Source organism: Diabrotica virgifera, chromosome 3 (assembly GCF_917563875.1).
Source record: "Diabrotica virgifera virgifera chromosome 3, PGI_DIABVI_V3a".
Classification (NCBI taxonomy): Eukaryota; Metazoa; Arthropoda; class Insecta; order Coleoptera; family Chrysomelidae; genus Diabrotica; species Diabrotica virgifera.
Window position 1 is genome coordinate 117,452,282 of NC_065445.1, and position 25,566 is coordinate 117,477,847.

The window sequence follows — 25,566 nt, forward strand, 5'->3', positions numbered from 1 at the left end:
AACCTAGAGGTGTATTCTTCTTCTACGACTCCTTCTACCCTGTATTCTTTCTTGTATTATTAATTGCAACAATTTATAACACTCGCCCCTCATGACATGTCCCAGATATTGCAGTTTTATAACTTCAATTGTATTTAAAAACTCTTTAATCTTTTCCCATTCTTCTCAACACCTCGACATTCGTAACTCTGTCCACCCATAACTTATTCTTAATAACCTTTTGTAAGCCCATAACTCGAAGGCTTCTAATCTGTCCGAAACTTGTATAACTGTCTAAAAGTATATTTTTTACTTTTGTGACGTTTCCTCCTCAGATATTCCTCATTCTCTCTGACAGCTCTTGTTGATCATTTGTATTTCGATTGTCACATTATATAGGTATGTCTTAGCTATTATATTCATATTAGTAACTCATTTGTTCTTTCCACACTTGACGTCCGTATGTAAGAATGAGAAGAATGCACTGGTTACCCAGTTTTGTTCTTTAATATTTTTAAATTTTAAATAGGTATTTGAGCTGAGTTTATGAAACTAAGCCCATGTCTATTTCGTTTGTCTTTTTAATGCTTGTTTGGTTGTTTTAATTTAATTATTTGTTTTTTTTTAATTTTTTTTTTTATTTAAATTTATGTGTCTCCGCAGCGATGGCCATTGACACAAACAATATTGGTTATACAATAATTAATTGCAATAAGGACTTAAAACTAATTATTATAACAGTTAATTTCTAAATCTTAAATAACATTAGGTAAAAATTATGAAGATAAAAAAAAATGTAAATACAATCATTGGATACTATAGAGACGTACAACTAATTATAAAATTGCTTCGGTCTTCTTGGGATACATCGGACGTTGTTTCGTCATAGTATCAGTTGCATATGAACTAGTAAGATTACTGGAAAAATTGAGTCCAGACATGGTGATGCTAAGAGTCTGGGAACATTGATTTAAATTGTTACTCATGTAGTCAAAAGTAACTTGAATATGTTTATATTACGCTTTAGATGTCTGGAAATAAGTGATAACCTTGGATCCATCACTGCAATGCTGGTTGCCTAACCGTTGGCGTCCGTTGGGACGGGATAGCAACAGTGAAAAACTATTGACAGTTTGACACTGAATGGGTTTAAGTTGGAAGATTATTAAGTAAAACATCTCTTACTGACTGACGTTACAGCTTGTTCTTGATGATTAACACGTAACACAATTGTTATTAGTCAGTATTTGAGCGAAAACTAGTTTTAATAACTAGTATTTACAGTAATAATTACAAATTTCGGCACCAATTTACAGATCGATACATACACGTTCTGACGTTAGTTTGACAGTCCTATATTTGTTTTTGAAATATTTGATTATCTGTGTTCATTAACTTTTTCTATTTGTTCTTGTTTAACTAGATTGTATTGTTATTGTTTGTTAATTGTTCCTCTTAAATGGTCATCATTTTTATTTTGCCGTAATTTACATTTACTATTTAGGGTTTTTCTGTTTTGTTGGTGTCTAGTGGTTAAATCATTCTCTCACGTTGTCCTTTATAAGATACATAATAGCTTGTATATCTTCTGCGTATCTTTTATTTCTTGTTTGGTCGTTTGTATTTTATTATCCGTTCCAAAAAGCCTTCAGGGACTGTTCATCAGGGGATATATGAACATCAAAGCTAAACCATTTAGTCTCTCTTCGATAGTACAATTTCTTAAATAATTTGACCTTTCACATGTACAGGTTGTTACAGGTAATATGGCCATTATTAGCAGTAAATTATAAACCAGAGGAAATAAGTTCTTGTTACAGATATCAAGAGCTTCAAGGGCAATTTTTGGTGTCGGTTTAAGTTTAAAATAGTTTAGAAATTGTTTCCAAAGTATGATTTCTCCTTTTATTTATGTTTTTGTCATCAAGTCTATCAAACTCTAATAGAGTTTGAAACGATTTGCCTGTCGTCTCATCACACTGTACACTTAGTAAGTCCTGAAAAGGTTTTAAAAACTGGTTGATAAACGGATAGCAGAACACAAAAGGGCTTTCAACAATAGAAAAACAGACACTTCTACATACGCACTTCACCTTCTAGATCATAATCATTCTTTTAATGAAGAGTTTCAAATTCTGCATATTCAAAATAAAGGCCTTAAGCTATCTTTATTAGAATCTATGGAAATTAATAAATTAAAAAATACAGACATAATTCTGAATGACCAACTCGAGATAAACAGCTCCCCACTCCTCAATCTCTTCAGTTAAAGACCTGAAAAAGGCAAACACATTGTAAACTAAATCACTTGAGAAAGGCACTCTGCCGAAACAGCTGTAGTCACATAGTTATAAGTTATAATAAATTTTGTGGAAGTATAGAAAACAAACGTTTTCAATGTTTTATTGTTAGATAAAATGAACTTCCATCAAGTAACGGTCGAATCCATCAATTGTTTTAAAAACTGTTTGTGTGCCACAAACCTATCATTTAGGCATTGTATAATTCCATCAAAAGAGGGAATAAAAACAGATGTTCTGTAACATTCTTCTGGCGTGGAAGCTGGTAGAGGACTGCCTGTGGGAAGAGACATATTAATACCGAATTCCTTGCAAAGAGTGGTGATATTTGCCCAAAAATATTGGTAAAAGTTGCGCGTGGTGGATTTTTTGTAATGTATTTGAAAGACAAGTTATATTTTCCTGCTATTCTTTGAATATTTTTTCCTTTATAGGTCCTGGGAGAGGTTTAACACCTCCCCCCCTCCCCAACCCATCCGCTGGGTGCGCCTCTGCTCTATGCAGCCGAATGCATTTTCAAAATCTATGAATACGATTTTATGAACATGGGCAGAATAATAAAAAAACTGCAGAGAAACAAAGGATCATGGAATTAACTAAAATATATCACACAAATAACTGACAATAACAAAAAATACTTAAATCGCATGAGACCCGAAATCAATAATTGTACAATGTTGATAATCATGAAAATAATGTTAATTAGGAATATTACCAGAATCCTCCAACAAGACTTTACAGCATTTGCTGGTTTCTTAGACCATTTCTCCTGCAATTCGTGGTAGATTATAATCAGTTTAATATTAAAAGGAACGATATTTCTAACCAGTAATTACATACCTCATAATCCCACGGGAGCAAAAAATCCATATCGATACCAAGTGGAATAATCCTAGACACAAAAACGAAACACAATCACATCAAACACAGGTGCTCTAATACTAATTGCGTAAACACATTAGGTACAGTCATCGATTGACAATAAAGAAAACGATTAACAATCAGTCGTACCAAGCAAACAGCTGAGAGGAAACTCCAACTGAACCAAATGCATGCAGCAGCAAGGAACTGTGATATTATGTCGTACCACCTATACCACGCACGCAACACTGTTGGAACCCGACGGTACTCCACTAATGACTCATTCATTACTAGTTTGAAATAAACGTCTCGAGAATTTATCGATAAAAGTTATTTTTGTTATGAATAACCGATAAGAAATTTGTATGTACAGTAAATGTATAAAATAATACATATTTTGTTAATGACCATCTAGTATATAAATATTATTATTGTTAGTAGTCAGTATAATTAAACAATCTATTTAATGCAATATTAATAATAAACAGTAAATAACATTTAAATCAAAACAATATGATTTTGATCTAAATTATTATTTGTAAACTAAGACACATTTTTTGTTTAAATAACTTGATTAAAATTAAGCAGAAAAAATGGAAAATGACTTTAAAACCCGCTCAATCCAGAAAACAATAATATGTATTTGATAATAAACAGTATGAAGTATGACGCAAAAGTATGGAATAAATTCAGTACTATTTCAGAAACATACGACTTTAAAAAAATCTTAACACATCTTCCACTCCAAAGTTCTTGTAGCTTGCAAAGCCTGTGATTGAAAAATTTAGATCAGGGTGAGTGGGAAGGAACGCACCAAACTTGTGTTGTTGTTATTCGATTTTCATTTGTTTCCGAGATACGGGGCATTAAATTTTTTCTGGGGGGTATGAAATTTTTTAAGGAAAAAAATAGTACGCCACTGAAATATTTCAAATTAAAAATTATTTTTGAATTCCCCGTTCAATTTCTGACAAACAATCTATCTTCCCGTTTTTTCATACGACGCTTCGTTTTCATTCAAAAATGTATGCCCTGCAGACCTAAAAAGATTTCTAAGTGTTACTACAAGTACAACTGCTTCTAAATTGACATCAAGGAATGTCAGTAAGCCTCTCTCAATTGAGGTTGATGAATAAATTGATCTGACCCTGACCAAACCTGGTCCAAGTTCAGCATCAACAGATTCCAATATGGAACCACCAAAAACCTTGGTTAAGTCCATTATTTGCCACCTATTATTTTATTCTTTCCCAAATTTTCATTATATTAGAATATGAATCCAACAAAAAGTTTCCATTTAATGTAATAAATAACTATTTTTAAGTAAATCAGTTTCGGTGTAAATTATAAATTCCCAAAAATTCCCGGTAAGATATAAATTTTGGGAATATTTCCTCGAGAATAAATTCCCGGGAATTTTAAATCACTAGGTAAAGGAGTGGCCCAATATCCCTCAATCGGATATCATAAATGGATTGTCGAACCAGCTCCAAGAAGTCCTAAGGGTCAGAGACGGCAGCACTCATTATTAATACTCAATATTTTGTTTTAATTAGACTATGATTTTTAAAATTATCTTTGCTTGAATTTTCTTGTAAGCTTTTTAAACTTTGGATTTTTGCTAAAAAATATCCCTTGATAAACGACTTTTTTTTCAATAATTTTATTGTTTTCTTTTCTTCAAAGGTAGTTTTCAACGTATCTTTATAGACCAGGGCGCATCTGTAAAAATATTAGTACATTTGGACGTTGAGAGGTGACTCAAATTTTTTTGCAGAAATTGCTTGAAAATAACTCAAATAATAATATTTGAGTTATCCTCCCTCTCAAAAAGGACCGGAACATTGTTTAAATAATCAAAATGTCAAAAAATGAAGGAAAAATTCGATTTTTTTCTTCGTTTTTTGATTATAACTTTAAGAGTATTCATTTCCGGGAAAAGTTGTAATGACATAAAAGTTGTGTAATGAAATTTCCTACAATATAGAGTTGGTTGAAAATTTAAAAAATAGTCACCCTTGTTGCAAAATAGCAATAATTGGGAAAAAACTATACAAAAACAAGTATTCGCTTTTTAACGTTTTTCGACCATTTATTCTAAACTTAGGACCTTCAAATTTCATCCAGAAAAACTATATGATACAGTTAAACAATACTGTAAATTTCATTAAGATCGGTTTAATAGATTTTGCAATCCAGCTTTCGCAAAAAAAATTCATTTTTTCAAACTGTCACAGGACTGAAAATAAAGCAGATAGCAAATTTCTTTTTGCTTATAGAAATGTACCGTACCTTTCATTTGCAATTTGCAAAATTAAAATCGATTAACCACCACGGCGTCAGGAGTTTTTTTTAAAATAAACATTAATTATTGGTGTTGCGCGCAGGACACCGGATAGTTTGCTCTGATTGGGCATTCCAATGACCTTTGATAATTATTGATACATTTTAATTTTTATTACATTTCGATATAAATAAATAAATTTGTTTATTGCAAAATAAAAACACATACTCTATCGATTAAAATAACACTTTTTTTAGCAAAAACTTTATTTGTTCATATATTTTAACTTGAGAATAAAAGTTTATTATTTTTAAACATATACAATTGTTGAAACAATATTTCACAAACAATAATAAAATTAGTTTGATTTTTGTGGAATTAAAATATTAAAATACTACAAAATATAGAGTAAGAAAATAATATATTAGATGAAGATTGGAAGAAATTTTGGTGGAAATCAACTTCATGTGAATCGAACACCGCTGTCCTGCGCGTAGCACCAATAATTAATGTTTCTTTAAAAAAATTCCTGACGCCGTGGTAGTTAATCGATTTTAATTTTGCAAATTGCAAATGAAAGGTACAGTACACTTCTATACGCAAAAAAAAATTCAACTTGCTATCTGCTTTATTTTCAGTCCTGTAACATTTTGAAAAAATTAATTGTTTTTGCGAAAGCTGGATTGCAAAATTTATTTTGCAAAATCTATTGAACCGATCTTAATGAAATTTACAGTATTGTTTTACTGTATCATAAAGTTTTTCTGGGTGAAATATGAAGGTCATAAGTGTAGAATAAATGGTTGAAAAACATAAAATGCGAATACTTGTTTTTGTATGGTTTTTTTCGCAATTATTGCTATTTTGCAACAAGGGTGACTATTTTTTCAACTTTTAACTAATTCTATATTATAGTAAATTTAATTACTCACCTTTTATGTCAGTACATATTTTCTGAGAAATGAATACTTTTAAAGTTATAATCAAAAAAACGAAAAAAAAAATCGAATTTTTCCTTCATTTTTTGATATTTTAATTATTTAAACAATGTTCCGGACCTTTTTGAGAGGGAGGATAACTCAAATATTATTATTTGAGTTATTTTCAAGCAATTTCTGCAAAAAAATTTGAGTCACCTCTCAACGTCCATCTCAAAACAGATGGGCCCTGGACTATTAATAAAATGTGGTCCAAAATTGACAATTCCTGCAAATTGGAAGAAATACAAGGTAGGCGGTTAATTTTGCCGGTAAGTGTATTTGTTGCTATATTAGTGCAGTTACTGAAGGTGGATATGAGCTATTACCTCCGATTTCATTGAACCTCCATCGATTTGCATGAAAATTGGTGAGTGGTTAGAGGATGTCTTAAGGAACAAAGGTGACATGGTGCCAACTTGCGCTTTTACCCTGGGGGTGGATGCCACTCCTTCACGGGGGTGAAAATTATTTCATTAAGAATAACGCCATAATTCGATAGAGGGACAAATTCTAAGCAAAATTTGTTATATAGAGTTATTAAAATAAATCAAAACTTTTTGAGTTATCAAAGATCAAAGATTTTAATTTTTCGTGAAAAAAATGCTTGTTTTGCCATGGTTTTTCGTAAATAACTCAAAATCAGAAGTTTTTCAGAAAAGTTGTTATAAACAAAATTTAATGTTTTTAACCGATTTTTCACAAATAACTCAAAAACTATAAGTTTCTACAAAAAAGTTACCAAAATTGAAGCTAATAAAAAACTAAATAAACTTCTACTAGAAAAACCTTTTAATGTTAACTAAAAGTGAGTTATAGGTAATCGAATGTATATTTTTTTCGGCGAGTACCAAAAGTAACCTTAAATAACGGGAAAATGATGCATTTTATAACATAAACTTATTATACATTTGTCAAAGTACTTAGAAATATCTATCAAATGAGCTCCCGAGCAAGTCTATAGCATTAAAATTTATGCTGCAAAAATTTGTAACATTTATCTTTTAAAAAATTTTCCAGAAATGTTATTGTTTTTTTTTTAATAACTCCGTTAGTTTTTAAGATATCAGGTTCACCTAAAAACCATTGGAAAGTTAATTCCAAGGGTTATTAAACCACATTGAATTTAACATTTTACACCCCTTACTTTTTTAAAAATAAAACGTTAAATGTCCCGGTTTACATGGTAATCGCAGCAAAATTTAAGCGGTAAACGTTTCTATCTGGGTTATTTTTTACCCTACAGAAATAGTAAAAAAAGTAAAATATTTGATACAGAAAAATCTAAATTTTGGTTATATATCATTTTTTACGTATATTGAGTATTTTTGGAGTTATTATCAAAAGAAAATGAAAATTACGATCATTTTAAAAATTCAGATTTTTTTTAAATTATATCTTTTTTTCAAAAATAGGCCTAAACCGGTCAAAATTGTTGAAATAATTATTCGTGCTAATTTAAAGAAATTATTGTAAGGATTACTATAAATTTTAATTTTTGTGGAAATGGCAAATATGTTTTATTTTTCACTTTTTCCTAAAAAATTCGAAGGGGTTCTCTTATTTTCATCATAACTAGCTTAATTTTGATGCTACTAACTTCTTCTGGAGCTCATTTGACAGGTATTCCGAAGTAGTTTGACAAGTGCGTATATATATATATATATATATATATATATATATATATATATATATATATATATATATATAGGGTGAGGCAGATAAAGGGCCTATTAGAAATATCTCGAGAACTAAAGACAATTGAATTATGAAAATTGGAATAAGGGAGTTTTGAAGACTGATCTATTTAATGAAAATATTTTCATCTATTTGGTACTTCCGGTTATACCGGAAGTTGCTTATAACTTCGTTTTTTTAAATGGGACACCCTGTATATTTTACATTTTTGGATTCTCCTAGATTTCTTCTTTCTTAAAATATAAGGTTTTGTAATAATATACAGGGTAGGTTAAAAGATAATTACGTTTTCTTATTAATTTCGTAGCAATATTCCCACCCTGTAAGATTGTAGTAGTTTGACATAAACTCTATTTATGTTCAAATGATTTTTAATATAGTCTACTATTGTTAACAATTATTAGTGCAGCTAAATTTTTAATTTTAGTATACAGGGTGGGTCGAAAGTCGGAATGAGTATTTTCTGAGTTTTCTTAAATGGAACACCCTATATTTTAGTATTGTAATGAAATGATATTTCATGGTACTTTTTACTTCTTAAGCATTCCCTATACCTAACTGCTTTAGTTTGTGCTTAATTGTTAATCGCACCAACAATCTTAACTTCGATGGTATTTTGATACCTCAACCACTATTGGCAATTTTAAGTATCAGTATAGATTAATATGTATTTATTTCCAAAAAATTATTTGTGACTGAATATTTTCACGGCCAACCTAATATAATTTCACCTATTTTGTGTTGCAATTAATGTTTGGCTTTAATCACCAATAAATCACAAATTAAAGAAGTTGGGTATAGGGAATGCTTAAGAAATTAAAAAGTACCATAAAATAACATTTCATTACAATACTAAAATACAGGGTGTTCCATTTAAGAAAACTCAGAAAATACTCATTCCGAGTTTCAACCAACCCTGTATACTAAAATGAAAAGTTTAACTATACCAATAACTCTTAACAATAGTAGACTATATTAAAAATCATTTGAACATTAATAGAGTTTATTATACCAATCTACTACAATCCTACAGGGTGTTAATGTTGCTACGAAATTAATAAGAAAACGTAATTATCTTTTAACCTACCCTGTATAATATTACAAAACCTTATATTTCAAGAAAGAAGAAGTCGAGGAAAATCAAAAAATGTAAAAATATACAGGGTGTCCCATTTAAAAAAACGAAGTTACAATCAACTTCCGGTATAACCGGAAGTAGCAAAGAGAAGAAAATATTTTCATTAAATAGTTCATACCTCAAAACCCCTGTATTCCAATTTTCAAGATTCTCTTAGCTTTAGTTCTTGAGATATTTCTAATAGGCCCTTTATCTACCTCACCCTGTATATAACAGCGCTACAGGCCTTAGAGGCCCTTGGCTTCGATAGTCTTGACTATATTGTTCCACTTTTTCCGGTCCTTCACTTGTTCTCTCCAGTCTCTTGTACCCATTTCTTCTATGTCAGTCCGGAAGGCATCCAACCACTTCCTTCGTGGTCTCCCTCTTCTTTTCTTCCCTTGTTCTCCTGCTAACAAAACTCTTAGGACGTTTCTTTCTTGTGGCATTCGTGAAACATGTCCCAACCATCTAACTCTCTGCGCCCTGAATTTCTGTGTTATTTTGGGTCTCTTATATGTGTGCATTAGCTCCTGGTTTGTTCTTCTGCGCCATTCCCAGTTAGCTTCCTTGATACCACCAAAAACTTTTCTGAAGATTTTCCTCTCCCAAATCTCTAGCTTTTTTTCTTGTTTCTGATTCATGGTCCAAGTTTCACATGCATACATCACCGTTGGTCTCACTATGTCTCAAAAGTTCGAATTTTGGCTGCCCTGGACACGTTTTTGGCCTTCAACAGTGCGTTTAATGATCCTACTGGTACTCAAATTCAGTTACCTTCTCAAATTTATATTCTCTGTCATTCGTCGTTAGAGTGATCCATTTATTTTCTTCTGCATTTTCCCCTCTCATTTCCATATACTTTGTTTTTTCTTGGTTAATATTCAGGCCATATTTTCTAGCTTCTTCTTCAAATTGTTTGAACATTTTTCGAAGTTCTATTCTTGAACGTGTCAGAAACACCAAGTCATCTGCAAAACCTATGCACTGTTGTCTTTTGTTGAGAATCGTACCGCTTGTCTGGATATTGGCTCCTCTAATTACCTTTTCCAGTACTAGGTTGAATAAATCTGTGGACAGGGGATCTCCTTGTTTTAATCCTCTATTGACGTTAAACTGATTTGAAAGATTACCTTCGATCATGACTTTGTTGACTGTATTGGTTAGCGTCATTTTAACTACTCGTATCAGTTTCTCTGGTATTCCTAGTGATCTCATTGCTTCATATAGCCCGTTTCGTGAGATGGAATCGTAAGCCTGTTTAAAATCAATAAAGAGCATATGCAAGCCTAGGTTTTGTTCATAACTATTGTTTTGTAGCAATTTTAGCATAAAAATTTGATCGGTTGTTGTCTGAAACCAGCCTCTTATTCTCCTATTATTTCTGATTCATAGGTTTCTATTCTGGTTCTTATGATTTTTGCCAATACCTTATATACCACTTCTAACAGTGCGATTCCTCTGTAATTTTCACAGATGGTTTTATCACCTTTCTTGTGAATTGGGCAGATAATTGCTGTGTTCCATTGATCTGGCATTCTTTCGTGTTCCCATATTTTCTTTATTAATCGAGCTATCTTTTGCTGCAGCATATTTCCTCCTACCTTTAATATCTCTGCTGGAACTCCGTTTTCTCCGGTACTTTTATAATTTTTTAGATCTTTTATTACTGCTATTATCTCAATTTCTGTCGGGTTTTGTATTTGTAGTGGTTCTGTTTCTTGTATTTGTTGTTGTTCTATTTCTTGTCTTTGTTGTTGCATTTCTGTTTCTGTTTGGCCTTTATCGTTTAATAATTCTTCGAAATACTCTGCCCATCTGTTTAATTTTTCTGTCTTGTCTCTCAATAACGTACCATCTTTATTTTTGCAAAACATTGTGTATTTATTTTGAGTTGCTCGTGTCTTTTTTACTCCTTGATAAAAATTTCTAACCTCTTTTTGGGCATAGTTTTCTTCTTTTATTTCTAGTTGTTTTTCCAAAAATTCTCTCTTCTTTTGCCTGCATAATCGTTTAGCTTCTCTTCTTTGGTTTTTATAATGCTCTTTACTTTTTTCTGTGTTGTTTCTAATATTATCCATGTTTCATGCGTTGTTCCTCTGCTCTAGGATTCTTTTGCAGTCCTCATCGAACCACTGTTCTCTCTTTTCTTTTTCTGCTTTCCCAATACTAAGATATGTCGCTTCTATCACGGCTGTTTGTATTATATCCCATTCCTCTTCTACATTCTCCGTTGTGATTCTTCCCAATCTTTTGTTTATCTCTTCCTCTATTCTTTTTGCTACCTCTTTATCTTGAAGGCGCTCTAATTGGTACTTTTTCCGTTGTTTTCCTTTTCTGGGTAGTATGGGAATTTTTTGCTTCAGTTTAACTATCGTCAATATATGATCACTGTCAGCACCTGCTCCTCTGTAGCTTCTACAATCAGTCACGGATCTGTTGTGTTTTCTTTCAATTAGAACATGGTCTATTTGGTTTCTGGTTTTCCCATCAGGAGAGATCCAGGTTATTTTATGTACATCTTTATGATCGAATTGTGTACTTACTATCTTAAGGTTATGTTCCATTGAAAATTCTATTAGTTTTTTGCCATTGTCATTACTTTCTTTATGTAGGCTTTTACCCCCTGTTATATTCATATACATATCCTCTCTTCCTACTTTCGCATTCATGTCTCCCACAATTATTTTAATGTCATATTTTGGTATTTTCCCAATTAGCTCCCCGAGTTGTTCATAAAACTCATTTTTTATTTCCATGTCTTTCTCTTCTGTAGGAGCATGTGCGTTAATTATGCTGATTTTTCTATATTTCCCGCGCAATCTTAAATAGCACAGTCTTTCTGATATTGCTTGAAAGTCAGTTACTACTCGGCTTATTCTCTCTGATACCATAAAACCCGTCCCCAGGTATCTATTTGGTCCGCCGCTTTTAAAAAGAGTACTTTTTCCAACTTTTATTATCTCATTTCCCAGTTGCTTTGTCTCTTGCAACGCCATTATTTCGATTCTATATTTCTCACATATTTCATCTAAATTTCTTAATGCTCCTTCCTCGTAGGTGCCTCTTACGTTCCATGTGCCCACTTTCAATCCATTTTCAATTTAATTCGTTTCCTTTCTTATCTTCTTTTCCTTCCGCCCATATCGTTGTCCGTGTTGTAGCCATGTCGTTATCATTTTTCCTTTGTTGTTTACTAGTTATTAGTTTTTTGATCCCCCTTTTAAAGCTTCCCCTTTTTTTATTTCGTAGAGCTGCTCCTTCTCTTCATCCCATCTTCATTCTCTACCGTCTACTATTAACTTTTTGTATCCTACTCTTGCCATTTTTCCTTTTTCTCTTTCTTCTTTCGCCACTTTGCTTATTTCTTTCTGTATTTCTTTTTCTTTCATCGTTAGGTCACTGTTTATGTAAATGCGGTCGTTGTGATTTTTTAACTTGCTCTTGTTTTTCAATATCTCCGTTTTTTCAGTCATTGTTTCCGTCTCTATAACACAGAGATTATCTCCAATCTTTGTGGCGTTCCTTAATTTCACTTTAACTTGCAATTCTCTGACTAAAAATTTTTCCATTCCTTCTTTTACGTTTCTATCGTCGTTAGTGTCTATTTTTAATCCTGATATTATCAGATTTTTCTTCTTACTGTATTTTTCTATGTGTTCGATTCTTTCCTGTAGCTGCTTTACTTCTCTTTTCAAGTTCAGATTCTCTTGCCTCATTTCCATTAATTGCTTATTGTTTTCGGCTTGTTCCTTCCTCACTCGTTTTATTTCGTTCATCATTTCTTCGTTTTTCCCCATAAGTTCTTTCATCATTCTAATCATGACTGTATTTGTATCGTTGCCTTCTTCTTCATTTTTCTGCATTTTTATTTATCTATTACTTTATTTACCTACTTGATTATTATTAATTAAATTAAATTAATTACATTTTTACTTTAATTATAAAACTATTTAATTATCGATTTATTTATTTAGAATAGAATAGAAATATGCTTTATTGTCACTGAAAATTATACAATTTTATGGACAAAGCTTAACATAGAGTCACGAAAAAGATACACATAACAATAACAAATACAATTTTATAAAATTAGATAAATCGTCAATAATTAGATAAATCGTCAATAAATTTATTTTAATAAATTTATTTATATCAACAATTGATGTTCACTTGAATAAATTTAGATTTATCAACAATGTGCTTCTTGTTTTCGTTCAGAAAGCCGACTCTGTATTTTTCGATAGATAAGTACCAAAGTACCTTAATTATAATTAAATCAATTTATTAGTAATTAGCACTGCGGAAAGAAGCCTCGGCTAGTCCACCCATAGGACCTTGACTTCTTATCAGTGCCAAAAAACTTGACTATGACTGTAATTATTTTACTGTTAGTAGTTAAAAATATAATTTTATTAAAACTAGGTTAGATTAATAATGTATGGATCTTACTTTCAAAATTCTTTTTAGATTTACACTGTAAATTACTTAACTCACTTATTTACACTTTGCAAATATTTTGGTGATTTATCTGCTCGCAAAGCCTCAGTATTTGAAGTTTTTTGCGGAGCGGATTTAAATCGACCTCACTGTCTCTTTACCAGGACCGTTCTTAGGACAAGTGCTTAGCAGGTATATTTTATAACATGCATCGTTTTCCCATTATTTAAGCTTTAATGCTTAGATTTGAGTAGTCATTGAAAAAAATATACATTCAATTACCCATAACTCACTTTGAATTAACATTAGTTTAGTTCTTTAAGTGAGGAGTATATTCAATTTTTTATTATCTTCAATTTTGGCAATAATAACTTTTTTATAAAAGCTTATTGTTTTTGAGTTATACGTGAAAAACAGCTTTAAAACATACATTTTTTTACGAAAAATAAAATCTTTGATCTTTAATAACTCAAAAATTATTGATTTATATTAAATAACTTTATATAACAAATCTTGCTTATAATTTGTACCTCTATCGACTTATGGTATTATTTTTAATAAATTAATTTTCACCCCCCGGAAGGGGTGGCATCCACCCCCAGGGTAAAAGCGCAAGTTAGTATCATGTCACCTTTGTTCCTTGAGGTATCCTCTAACTACTCACCAATTTTCATGAAAATGTATGAAGGTTCAACGAAATCGGAGATGAAAACCTTCAGTGACTGCACTATAATATAAACTTTTTGATGTAATATTTCTGTCGTAACTGCTAACCGCAACGTCACGGAAAATTATAGAAATTATTATTCAAACAAGTTCACTAATATATGGATTTCCTTATCGAATTATCGTCCACTATGGCTTTTGCGGAAACAATTAACCAATCATTATGATGTACATAAATGACTCAGCCTAAACGATATTTTTATCAGTAAAATATTGGTTTTGGAATTACCATTAGAGAAAAATAACGTTATCGTTTTCCATTTATCAAATCATTAAATATCACTAAGACAAAAGAGAAAGCTGAAGCTATTGGTGAATTGATTTTTGATTCTTGTTCTCAAGTTTGCATCCATCAACGGATATTGACATTTAAATATTAGTAACGGAGTTAAGCCACAGTTATTGCTCGTAATGATTATTTCATTCATAGAGCTTCTGACCAATAGAAAGCTAAAGAAATAAAAATTACAGCGATTATTTCATTCATAGGAGATTCTGACCAATAGAAAGCTACAGAAATCTGAATTAAATCGATAATTTTTGATAATCTCCCGTCGTTAAGTATATTACGTCAGATGCCCTTCGTTGCTACGAAAAAATACATTCAGTGACATTAATGACAATTAATGTTTTAAAAATTATAAAAGTGATGACTTTCAATCGTCAAATATTTATAAAAACTGAGTGTTTAATGGTACTTACATAAATAAATTACAATAAAATTTTGGTTTTGAACAGTTTTATTCATTAAATAATCGCAACAAATTGCACTCGACCTCTGAAATTAATATAGAATTTTTGCTCTCGTGACACTTTGACATAATTTCACTCGCCTTCGGCTCGTGAAATTAAAACTGTCAAAGTGTCACTCGGGAAAAATTCAATAATTTCAGAGCTCTTGTGCAATTACTACTGATTATTTTTTGATGATTTTAACTTCCAATTCGTATAGTAAGATATTTGATCACGTGTTTAATTATGTCCAATCAGATTAAAATTATACTGAGAATTATCTACTGTAGAAAATTACCGATAGAATTTTTTTAAGTAGATTATTTCTGTTTAATGGCAACCAGTTTCCTAGTTTTAACAACTGTCACAATTACGAAAATATCCCTAATATACGTATTAAAAAATAATCTTACGAATATCACACGACAGTAAGAATAAATAAGAAAATAATGCTTCATATTTACTCAAATTTGTTGTCATTGGGCAATAGCCACTCGAGCCCTGCGGGCTCTCGTATCTATTGCCAGACAACAAATTTTCGAAAAACTGTCGCATTATTTTCAATTTATTCTCACTCTCTTGTGATATTATACCCGATAATTTTTGATAATTTCCCATCGACAAGTATATTACACTTGAGTCCAGGGTTCTTTACCCGTGCGTCACCATTTAAACCATACGAAATAAGTCGGAAATTTACTAAACGCAACAGCAAGTGACAGTAAGACCGTCCGCACATGGGGCGACGCTCGAACTACTCGACTTTATTCCAGTCGCGTAAGTCTCTCCCTGCCAGTCAAGTTCCTTCGTTGTGGCATTGAGCTCCGTACACGGAGCGTTTAGGATTGCAAATCTCCTCGTCTTGTACGACTCTCGTCGCTTGCGATCCGTAGCGCACCAGAAAGTTCGAGTGAGACGCACGTTTCCAGTCATATAGGTAGTTTATTTTATTTGTTTCCTTCGTTTTTTGTTGTTGTTTTGTAGATCGGTGCATGTTATGTTCGTTGATTGTAGTACTACCTACTAGCTTTGTGGAAATATATTGTTTGTAGTATAAAATTCTGAAAACATTGAACTTCTGTTTCTAGGTGTCTGTATAAAATTCGTTGGGGAAGTAGAAAAATGTCCTCCGTATAATGCTCATTGTATTCAAATTATATAAAAATAAAACAATACCGTACTTTTCACAGATCGAAATAGTTGTTTTAGTTAATATATAAAAAATGCGTTCTTCCTGGTTGGAAGATGTGAGCAAACTGAATCGACTAGTGTGCGGAGAACAGTCGCTTGTGCCGCAGGGTTCGTACAAAACGAGCAAGACGCACGAACTTCGAGACGTGTCTTCGATCGACCCATGTGCGGACGGCCTAAGTAGCTACTACTCCGATCACGGGGTAAAATTTGACGTTATCAAATCAATAAAATGTCAAATGTAAGTTTTGCTTTAAAATTTTGGTGCAGAATTACAGCTACATTTGACGTAGCTTAAATTCTTTTAATACCATTAGTGATTAATAAATAAACAATTTATAAAAAAATTCAATAACATTTTCTTTTTGTCATTTCATTCACTTTGGCGGAAACTTAACACAACCTTATATTCTCATTCCTTAACCGTCACTTAACAAAACTTCCTTTAACAAAATAAAATACACTTTTACCATAAAATTTCAAACTCCAATATAAAATTAGTTGTGAAAACAACTTTTTTTGTAATATAAAAAACTTCAAAATGCAAAAATTCGACAAAAAAAAAGCAAAAAATTCAACAGACTGACAGCCACAAAAGTAAACAAACCAGAAACGTCACAAAAAATCTGAAAACATTCCTACGCTTCTTTTTTTGTATCTATCTCTTTTAAATATACTGAGACTAGAGCGTTCATAAAAATAACATGTGTTTTTACTTAATAACAGGCGGTATCTGATTTGTCTTTAGTTTCATGCGTGGAAGAGAATGACGCTAGATAAAAAGTATGTGTTTTATCTCGCCAGGTATTAATGACGCACGGGTAAAGATTCGTGGACTCAAGTGTACGTCAGATGCCCTTCGTTGCTACCTAAAAATAAATTCAGTGATATTAATGACAATTAATGTTTTACAACTTGTCACAGAGAACATCAAGAAACAGGTTTAGTAAATATTCAGGCGAAGATATCAATATAATATTAGTTAAAATGATTTAAAAAGATAGTTTTATTCATGAAATAATCTTACCGAATTACTCTCGAGCTCTTAAATTATCGATTTGTTTTGCCCTCGTGACACTGACATCGTGACTTCCCTTCGGGTCGTGAAATTAAAACTGTCAAAGTGCCACTCGGGATACAAATCGATAATTTTAGAGCTCTCGTGTAATTACTACTGAAAATTTACATTTTTACCCAACTATGTTTGACGTTTCGATTTCCACTCCAAAAATCATTTAAAAAAAAAGATTACTTTAAAAATAAGGAGTTTATTTAAAAATGTTGATGTTTATTAATTTATTGTGATGTTGTATTTGTTCCCTAACCTTTTCACCATCACGACAACATTCAAAACAACCAACACAAAAAAACTTATTCAGCTTGTTAAGATGTGTGTAAATGGCTGTAGATCCAGAGTACGCATAGGTAACAAACTCTCAGAATCGTTCGAAATAAGCAGTGGCCTGAAACAAGGAGATGCGCTGTCACCACTCCTCTTTAATATAATCCTGAAAGTAGTAAGTAATAAAGTAGTAAGAACAGCACAAATTAGAACAGAATTACTGACAGTAAATGGACCAAAATTACTACTAGCTTACGCGGATGACATTGACATTGTGGAAAACACAGTCACCAATGTGAAGGAGACTTTCAATAAATTTGAGGTAGAGGCAAAGAAAACTGGTTTAAGGGTAAATAAAGAGAAAACCAAATACATTTGCATCAACAGACAAAAGAGACGAGATAGATAAGGGTAAAATGTTATGATAGATCCATATAACTTTGAAAGAGTGAAGAGTTTTAAATATCTCGGAGCAACAATCACTGCATATAACGATATCACGGAAGAGATTAAAGGCAGAATTTAGGCAGCAAACAGATGTATGTATAGCCTCCACAATACTATTAAAGAGCCTAACACGAGTACAAAGATCAGAATATATAAAACTGTGACTAGACCGGTGCTCGTGTATGGTTGTGAAACGTGGACTCTGACCAACGTAATTGAAAGAAAACTTAGATGTTTTGAGAGAAAAGTCCTCAGAAGAATCTTTGGACCTTATCACGACGCTAATAGCAACCAATACCGAATGAGAACAAATGCTGAGGTCAAAGCAGACGTATAGGGCGAGCGACGTAGTCTAAGAAATTAAATCTCAACCAATTAAAGGCCATGTCCATAGACTCCCTAATAACCGCCTTGCGAAGTTAATCTGGGAGGAAGCCCCCACAGGAAGAATGCCCACGAATGCGATGGAGAGACATTCAGCCCTATTCTGTAACTTTTAGCAAATCGAATAGAAATGACCAAGTCGAATCGTAATTACCCAAAATGGGAATGTTTGATATCTATCGCGTCATTTTCGTATTTGGATTGGCATTCAGGTATTCTGTAACTCATATCGTAAGCAGGTTAAATCGAAATCGGCAATTTCTATTTCACGCGGTCAAAAGGGGGTGGCAACCCCGCATTGTCAAGCGAAATTAGTGTTCTGTGACCTGTTTGTTACTGGTTCTAAATTTGAAATACGACACCGTTGCCATATCTTCAATTTTTTATACAGTTGCATTTTTAAAAATAGTTTTGAAATAGTTAACAAAAAAGAAAAGTGTTGAAAAGTAAACAATAAAATATTAGTGTAAATATTGGAGACAAAACCCTCAAAAGATGATAAATGGTTTTAAATCAAAGTTAGTTAAAATTGTTATAAAAAAGAAGATAAACTGATAAATAAAAAATAATAAATGAACATAAGATGTATGGTGTAAGATACTACTAATAATATACAATCTTAAGGTGATACAGTAGCGATCAACAGGTGGCAACAAACGCGGTCCAATATTGCGAAAGTTCTGCGAACTTTCAAAAGTGAGGCAACAGTGCGTCGGTAATTCGACACTGACAGTGACGTTTATACTATCAAAAACAATAATTTTTATACACATAGGCGCGAAATGTTGCCAAGTCAGTGACGTTCGATTTCTTGTTATAAAAAAATCGATTTTTAGTAGTTCCAAGATTACACAAAATCTAGGCATGGGATAAAAAAGTTTATGTGAAGAAAGTGTATTTTTTTGTCTTTCTTAATGGCGGTACAGGCTCCTTTTTTCAATATTTTATTTAGTTGTAGAGTAATTTCCACATACTAACATATTTCTGAAATTGGGCTCTGTACCGCCATTCTCTATTATATTACGAATATGTGTGCCAAATATCTCAACAAAATATTCAAAATTAGAGCCGCAATCTTGGAACGCGTTTGTTGCTACCTGTTGATCGCTACTGTTTCCTCTTAAGATTTGATTCCAGTAAAATTACTGATAAACAACTTTTCCCAAAAACGGCGTCTTTTCAATAATTATTTTCTTTTCTATAAGCGTTGATTGATACAAATACAAGTAAACTGGTATAATATATTTATTAATCAACGCTATAAGTCTATCTTTATATTTTCAACGTTCTTGTACAATCTATTCTTGTACATTATGCCATTGATTGAAATTGTACAAGAAATAAACAAAAAAAGTTTGGCAACACTGTGACTGGCAAACATTCAGCATTCAGATGCCAAATAAATTTTAAGGTTAGGTTCAATGCATCTCGTACAACATGTCTAATTAAATATACAATTCCCTAAGTAAACACCACCACAGACTAAAAATTAAGCAGATTTAAAAGGTAAAAATACTATAAATAATGATAAATAAGTAGTAATAAATTATTTTTAGTAGATATAAAATATAAACGTCAAAACAAAAATTCAATGCGCTTGCGTCAAGCACAATTCCGATATCGAAATCTAATTTCGACAGGGTAAATGTAAACATTTCTATTCACTATTCCGATTGTAGAGATTCCGAGGGAGTTATGGAATACCGATTTTGACTATTTCTATTCGACTTGGCCACTTCTATTCGATTTTCCTGGCTTCTATCATCGAAATGAGTTACAGAATAGGCGTGAATATATGGTCAGATTTAAGAACAATGGGGCTACCCATGATACTATAAATAAGATAATACAGGGTGTAACAAAAATACAGGTCATAAATTAAAGTTCATATTCTGGGACCAAAAATAATTCGAATGAATCTAACTTACCTTAGTACAAATAAGCACATAAAAAAAGTTACAGCCCTTTGAAGTTACAAAATGAAAATCGATTTTCTCGAATATATCGAAAACTATTAGAGATTTTTTATCGAAAATAGACATGTGGCATTCTTATGGCAGGAGCATCTTGAAGAAAAATTATAGTGAAATTTATGCACCCCCTAAAAATTTTATGGGGTTTTGTTCCCTTAAACCCCCCAAACTTTTGTGTACGTGCTAATTAAATTATTATTGTGGTACCATTAGTTAAATTCAATATTTTCAAAACTTTTTTACCACTTAGTATTTTTTCGATAAGGCAGTTTTTATCGAGATGCGGCTTCTTTTTTAATATGTTTACATACAAAATTTATGGGGGTTTTGTGCCTTTAAACCCCCCAAATGTTTGTGTACGTTCCAATAAAACTATTACTGCGGTACCATTAGGTAAACACAGTGTTTTTAAAACTTTTTTGCCTTTTTGTATTTTTCCGATAAGGCACCTTTTATCGAGATGTGGCTTCTTTTTTAATATGGTTCAAAATGTACCTAAAAATGCAAATCATAAATAAATTTTTATATTATTACGAAGTCTCCATAATCGTACTTGACCATATACAAATATGTGGTGGATTTGACAAATATTCAACATATCTCGATAAAAACTGACTTTTCGAAAAAATACTAAGAGGAAAAAAAGTTTTTAAAACATTGTGTTTAACTAATGGTACTACAACAATAATTAAATTGGAACGTACACAAAAGTTTGGGGGGGGGGGGGTTTAAAGGAACAAACCCCCATAAAAATTTTAAGGGGTGTCCAAATTTCACTATAATTTTCTCTTAAGATACTACTGCCATAATAATGCCAGATGTCTATTTTCAATAAAAAAATCTCTAATAGTTTTCGATATATGGGATAAAATCGATTTTCATTTTGTAACTTCAAAGGGCTGTAACTTTTTTTATGTGCACATTTGTACTAAGGTAAGTTAGGTTCAATCAAATTATTTTTGGTCCCAGAATATGTGATTAAATTTATGACCTGTATTTTTGTTACACCCTGTATATTGCACATCCTGAAGTCGTGACGTAACTGGAGACCGGCAAGTTCGTAATGGTTCGTAATCATTCGTAATGTCCGATTAGTTTGAATTGTTCGCGGTCGTAAGCTAAGTGTATTTTATATTTTATTTATGTCAGATATTTTGACAGGAATCTCAACACTAAATTTTTTTCGAATACATTGAAGTTTAATGTTATAATTGAATAATTTCATCATAGAATGCATACAAATCCCATTTAATTTTAACAAGAATTCGAAATTCAACTTCCTGTCTCCAGTTACGTCATCATGCGCGAACTGGGACGTATTTGATCTACGGGAAGATACTATCTCGTTATTTATAGTATCATGGGGCTACCCGCTATCCAACTATCATGGACGACCGTTCGAGATGGAAGCGAGTTGTGCAGTCAGCCAAGACCCACCCCGAGTTGTAGTGCTATCTGCTACCAGAAGAAGAAGAACACACTGAGATCCATCCTCTCCAAAACCAGTCCCAACAACACACAAGAAAGATCAAAAAGCGGCATCCAGAGAATATCCTGTAAATGTAACAATTTCTACGTGGGTGCAACCGCAAGACCACTAAGTGTCAGGATACACGAGCATGAAACATACATTACATCAAGAACAGAACAGAGTACAATGGAAAATGCATCGATAATCATGAAAAAAACGGACACGAAAAAGAGAAAAGTCAAAGAAGCAACTCTCATCCTTTCACGAAGAATAATTTGTAGCAAACTCATCAATAGAATATAGCAGGAACATGCTAACAATATCAGAGTAATATATCACATACAATCTTATACACAATACCTACATATGCAACACACAACACGTTACATAATCACAACTAAGATATAGTATTTTTACTACAAAAACGTTATTACGTAGGTCAAAATTTTTGACGTAAGAGAACTGTCAAAACATTAGAATGTGACTTTTCATTATTGCTATGTTTATTATAAACACGGCAATAATGAAAAGTCACATTCTAATGTTTTGACAGTTCTCTTACGTCAAAAATTTTGACCTACGTAATAACGTTTTTGTAGTAAAAATACTATATAATAGGGTACATGTATACACAAACATAATATAACGCAAAAAACACATAAAACAGTCATTTTTTTTCATTTTTTTTTCAATCATATGCATGCTGTCGCATAAAATGTAATTTTCATTAAAATCAATAACTGTGGCTTAACCCCATGTAATCATAATATTTAAATTAAACGTGCCACAAGAGAAAATAGTTTCAGAACATTGACATTTAAGCAGTGTTTACTGCATATTCCGACACCAGGAGTATACGACTCTTCCTTTTTCATGTTTCCATACATGTTTTTAACTCACTTTTCATCTTACTTTCACACCAGTCAATTGACATAATATCCCAGTCGGGATAGCATTTGACCTTGCATTACGAGCTGCCCCAAATTTTATCTTTCTAATCTTTAGGGGGGGGGGTCAATAGTAGTATAAATTTAAAATCTCGACTGAATTTGACTGTTGCGTTAGCCGCCATCTTGATTTTAAACGAGAACCGTTTTTGCTCAATATCTCCGCCATTTTCAACTTTTCGACAAAAAGTGTACAAACTGAAATTATTGAAAATGCGATTTTCTATAATTTCGTTTATTATAATTTTTTTCGTACGGTCGATATTTTCCGAGTTATTGGGAAAAATAGTGACAGTTAAAGCATAATTATTGATTTATTGAATTATCTCGTTTATTATTAGTTTTACAACAAATTTGAACCTATACAAAAATGAAAAGAATTAAATTTTGTACAATTTTCATCTCTTTCATTTTTTTGATAAAATCAATATTTAAGGTAGTACGTATGCGGTAAAGGCGCTAGCGTAAGACCTGATTGATATTATAGCAATTGTTTTTGTTCAATATCTCCGCCATTTTCAACTTTTTAACAAAAAGTGTAAGGACTGAAATTGTTGCAATTACGATTTACTACAATTTTTTGAGAGAACCAGTGGCGGGTCTACGAGGGGGGGGGGAATGGGAAAATTCCCCCTAACAGGGTCCAAAATTAAAAAAAAATTATTGACATATTAAAATATGTTAGCTGACATGAAACTTAATTATCGACAGACAAATTCAACCAATAAAAATCGCTAGTTAATAAAATTAAGTGAACTTAATGCATATAAGTTATTATTTTTATGTGTTTTATGTATTTCGTTTGGTTGGTGTTTCATAGGCAGTTTCAAAATTGTATAAAATATAATTCTCTTTATTTTTGTTTATGTACAATTATGTCATAAAGTTAATAATAAATGAGACAATTCAATAATTATGTTTCCCTTCCGCTTCCACTATTTTCCCCCTTAACTCGGAGAATATGGATCGCATAAAAAAATTGTGGAAAAGAAATTGTACGAAATTGCGTTTCCAACAATTTATTTCCTAGCGTTTTTGTCGAAAAGTTGAAAATGACGGAGATATTAAGCACGAACGGTTCTCCTTTAAAATCAATATGGCGGCTAATGCAACCTCGGAATTCGGTCGAGATTTTAAATTTACACTACTATTGACCTCCTCTAAAGGATAGAATTATAAAATTTGGGGCAGCTCGGAAACAATATTCAATTCAGTAATTATGCTCTCCCCACCACTTTTTACTATTTGCCCACTTAACTCGGAAAATATCAACCGCATGAAAAAAATTTTTAAAAAGAAATTGTAGGAAATAATATTTGGAAAAATTTTAGTTGAAAATGGTGTAGATATTGAACAAAAACAATTGCTACAAAATCAATCAGGTCTTACGCTCGCGCCATTATCGCATACGTACTACCTTAAATATTAACTTTAGCAAAAAAATGAAAGAGAATAAAATTGTGTAGAATTCTCTCTATTTTTGTATAGGAACATTTTTGTCGTAAAACTACTAATAAACGAGATAATTCAATAATTATGCTCTAACTATCACTATTTTCCGCCATAACTCGGAAAATATCGATGGCACGAAAAAATTGTAACAATAGAAATGATAGAAAATCACATTTTCAACAATTTTGGTTGTTATACTTTTGTCAAAAAGTTGAAAATGGCGGAGATATTGAGCAAAAACGGTTCTCGTTTAAAATCAAGTTGGCGGCTCACGCAATGGGGGATTTCAGTCGAGATTTTAAATTTACACTACTATTGACCCCCCTAAAGATTAGAAAAATAAAATTTGGGCAGCTCTTACTGCAAGGTAGGGCCTGTTATTCGTCTAACCCGACTGGACTATAATACTAACGTAACTCAAGTCTTACTGACACTTACTAATATTTTGACTATTTTTTTACTCGTTTATTTGTTCGTTGTTTAGAGTTAGTAGTGAGAGGCAGCTTTTAAAAAACAGCAAAGTTGTTCCATCCACTATAAAGTTTATGTGAATCATATAATAAGAAACAAAAAGAAAGAGAAACTATGAGTGATATTAGACGAAGCAACGAAGCACTAAAAAGCCCAAAACCTAGGAATTTTGTGTAGTAATGAAACCATGAATCGTCATGAAACTTTTTGCATTCAATTCGAGAGAGTGTCAGGCAATTTTGTGAACTAAATTGATCTCCGGCAAAAAATTTTGTGCATTAGAAGTGCAAGAGATGGAAAATGAAAAATTTAGAACTCTGGAAATATTGACGGAAATGAGTTCAATTTTTATATTTGGGGGTTTTGGAGGTCAGTGGACACAAATTTCATGACGGCGATGGTATCCGATGCAACTGGTGCCCAGAGTGGAGCTCGTCGCCTGGGACGATCGAATAATTCGCGTGACGATCGAATAATTCGCGAAATGAAGATTGGATCGAAAAACTGAAAAATACGCGTTTAATATCTTTCAAAAATCTATCGAATGACACTAAAGACGGCCCCTCACTCCATCCCCTGGAGGTGGGGTGGGGGTAACTTTAAAATGTTAAACGGAAACGCCAATTTGTTATTACAGATTTGGATTGTTTATGTAAAAATAAACAAATTTTATTCGAGAAATTTTTTCGAATGGTGGATAGATGGCGCTATAATCGGAAAAAACGATTTATCGTGATACCATAGGTAAATTATAGAAACCGTCTAATATCTCGA

At 32.1% G+C, this 25,566-nt stretch overlaps 1 protein-coding gene across 6 annotated transcripts in view; it reads right to left on the reverse strand.

Annotated features, from left to right (window-relative positions):
• LOC114334579 (protein alan shepard) overlaps nucleotides 1–25,566 on the reverse strand; it is a 531,107-nt gene that overhangs the window by 181,023 nt on the left and 324,518 nt on the right. Inside the window, exon 1 of one of the 6 annotated variants that reach the window (XM_028284645.2) lies at nucleotides 3,120–3,379. The exons of the other annotated variants lie outside the window; for them this stretch is intronic. Coding sequence (XP_028140446.1) covers nucleotides 3,120–3,149 — 30 coding nt within the window. The 5' untranslated portion in view covers nucleotides 3,150–3,379. Of the gene's footprint in view, nucleotides 1–3,119; nucleotides 3,380–25,566 lie in introns of those variants that run through there. 6 annotated transcript variants of the gene reach the window in all.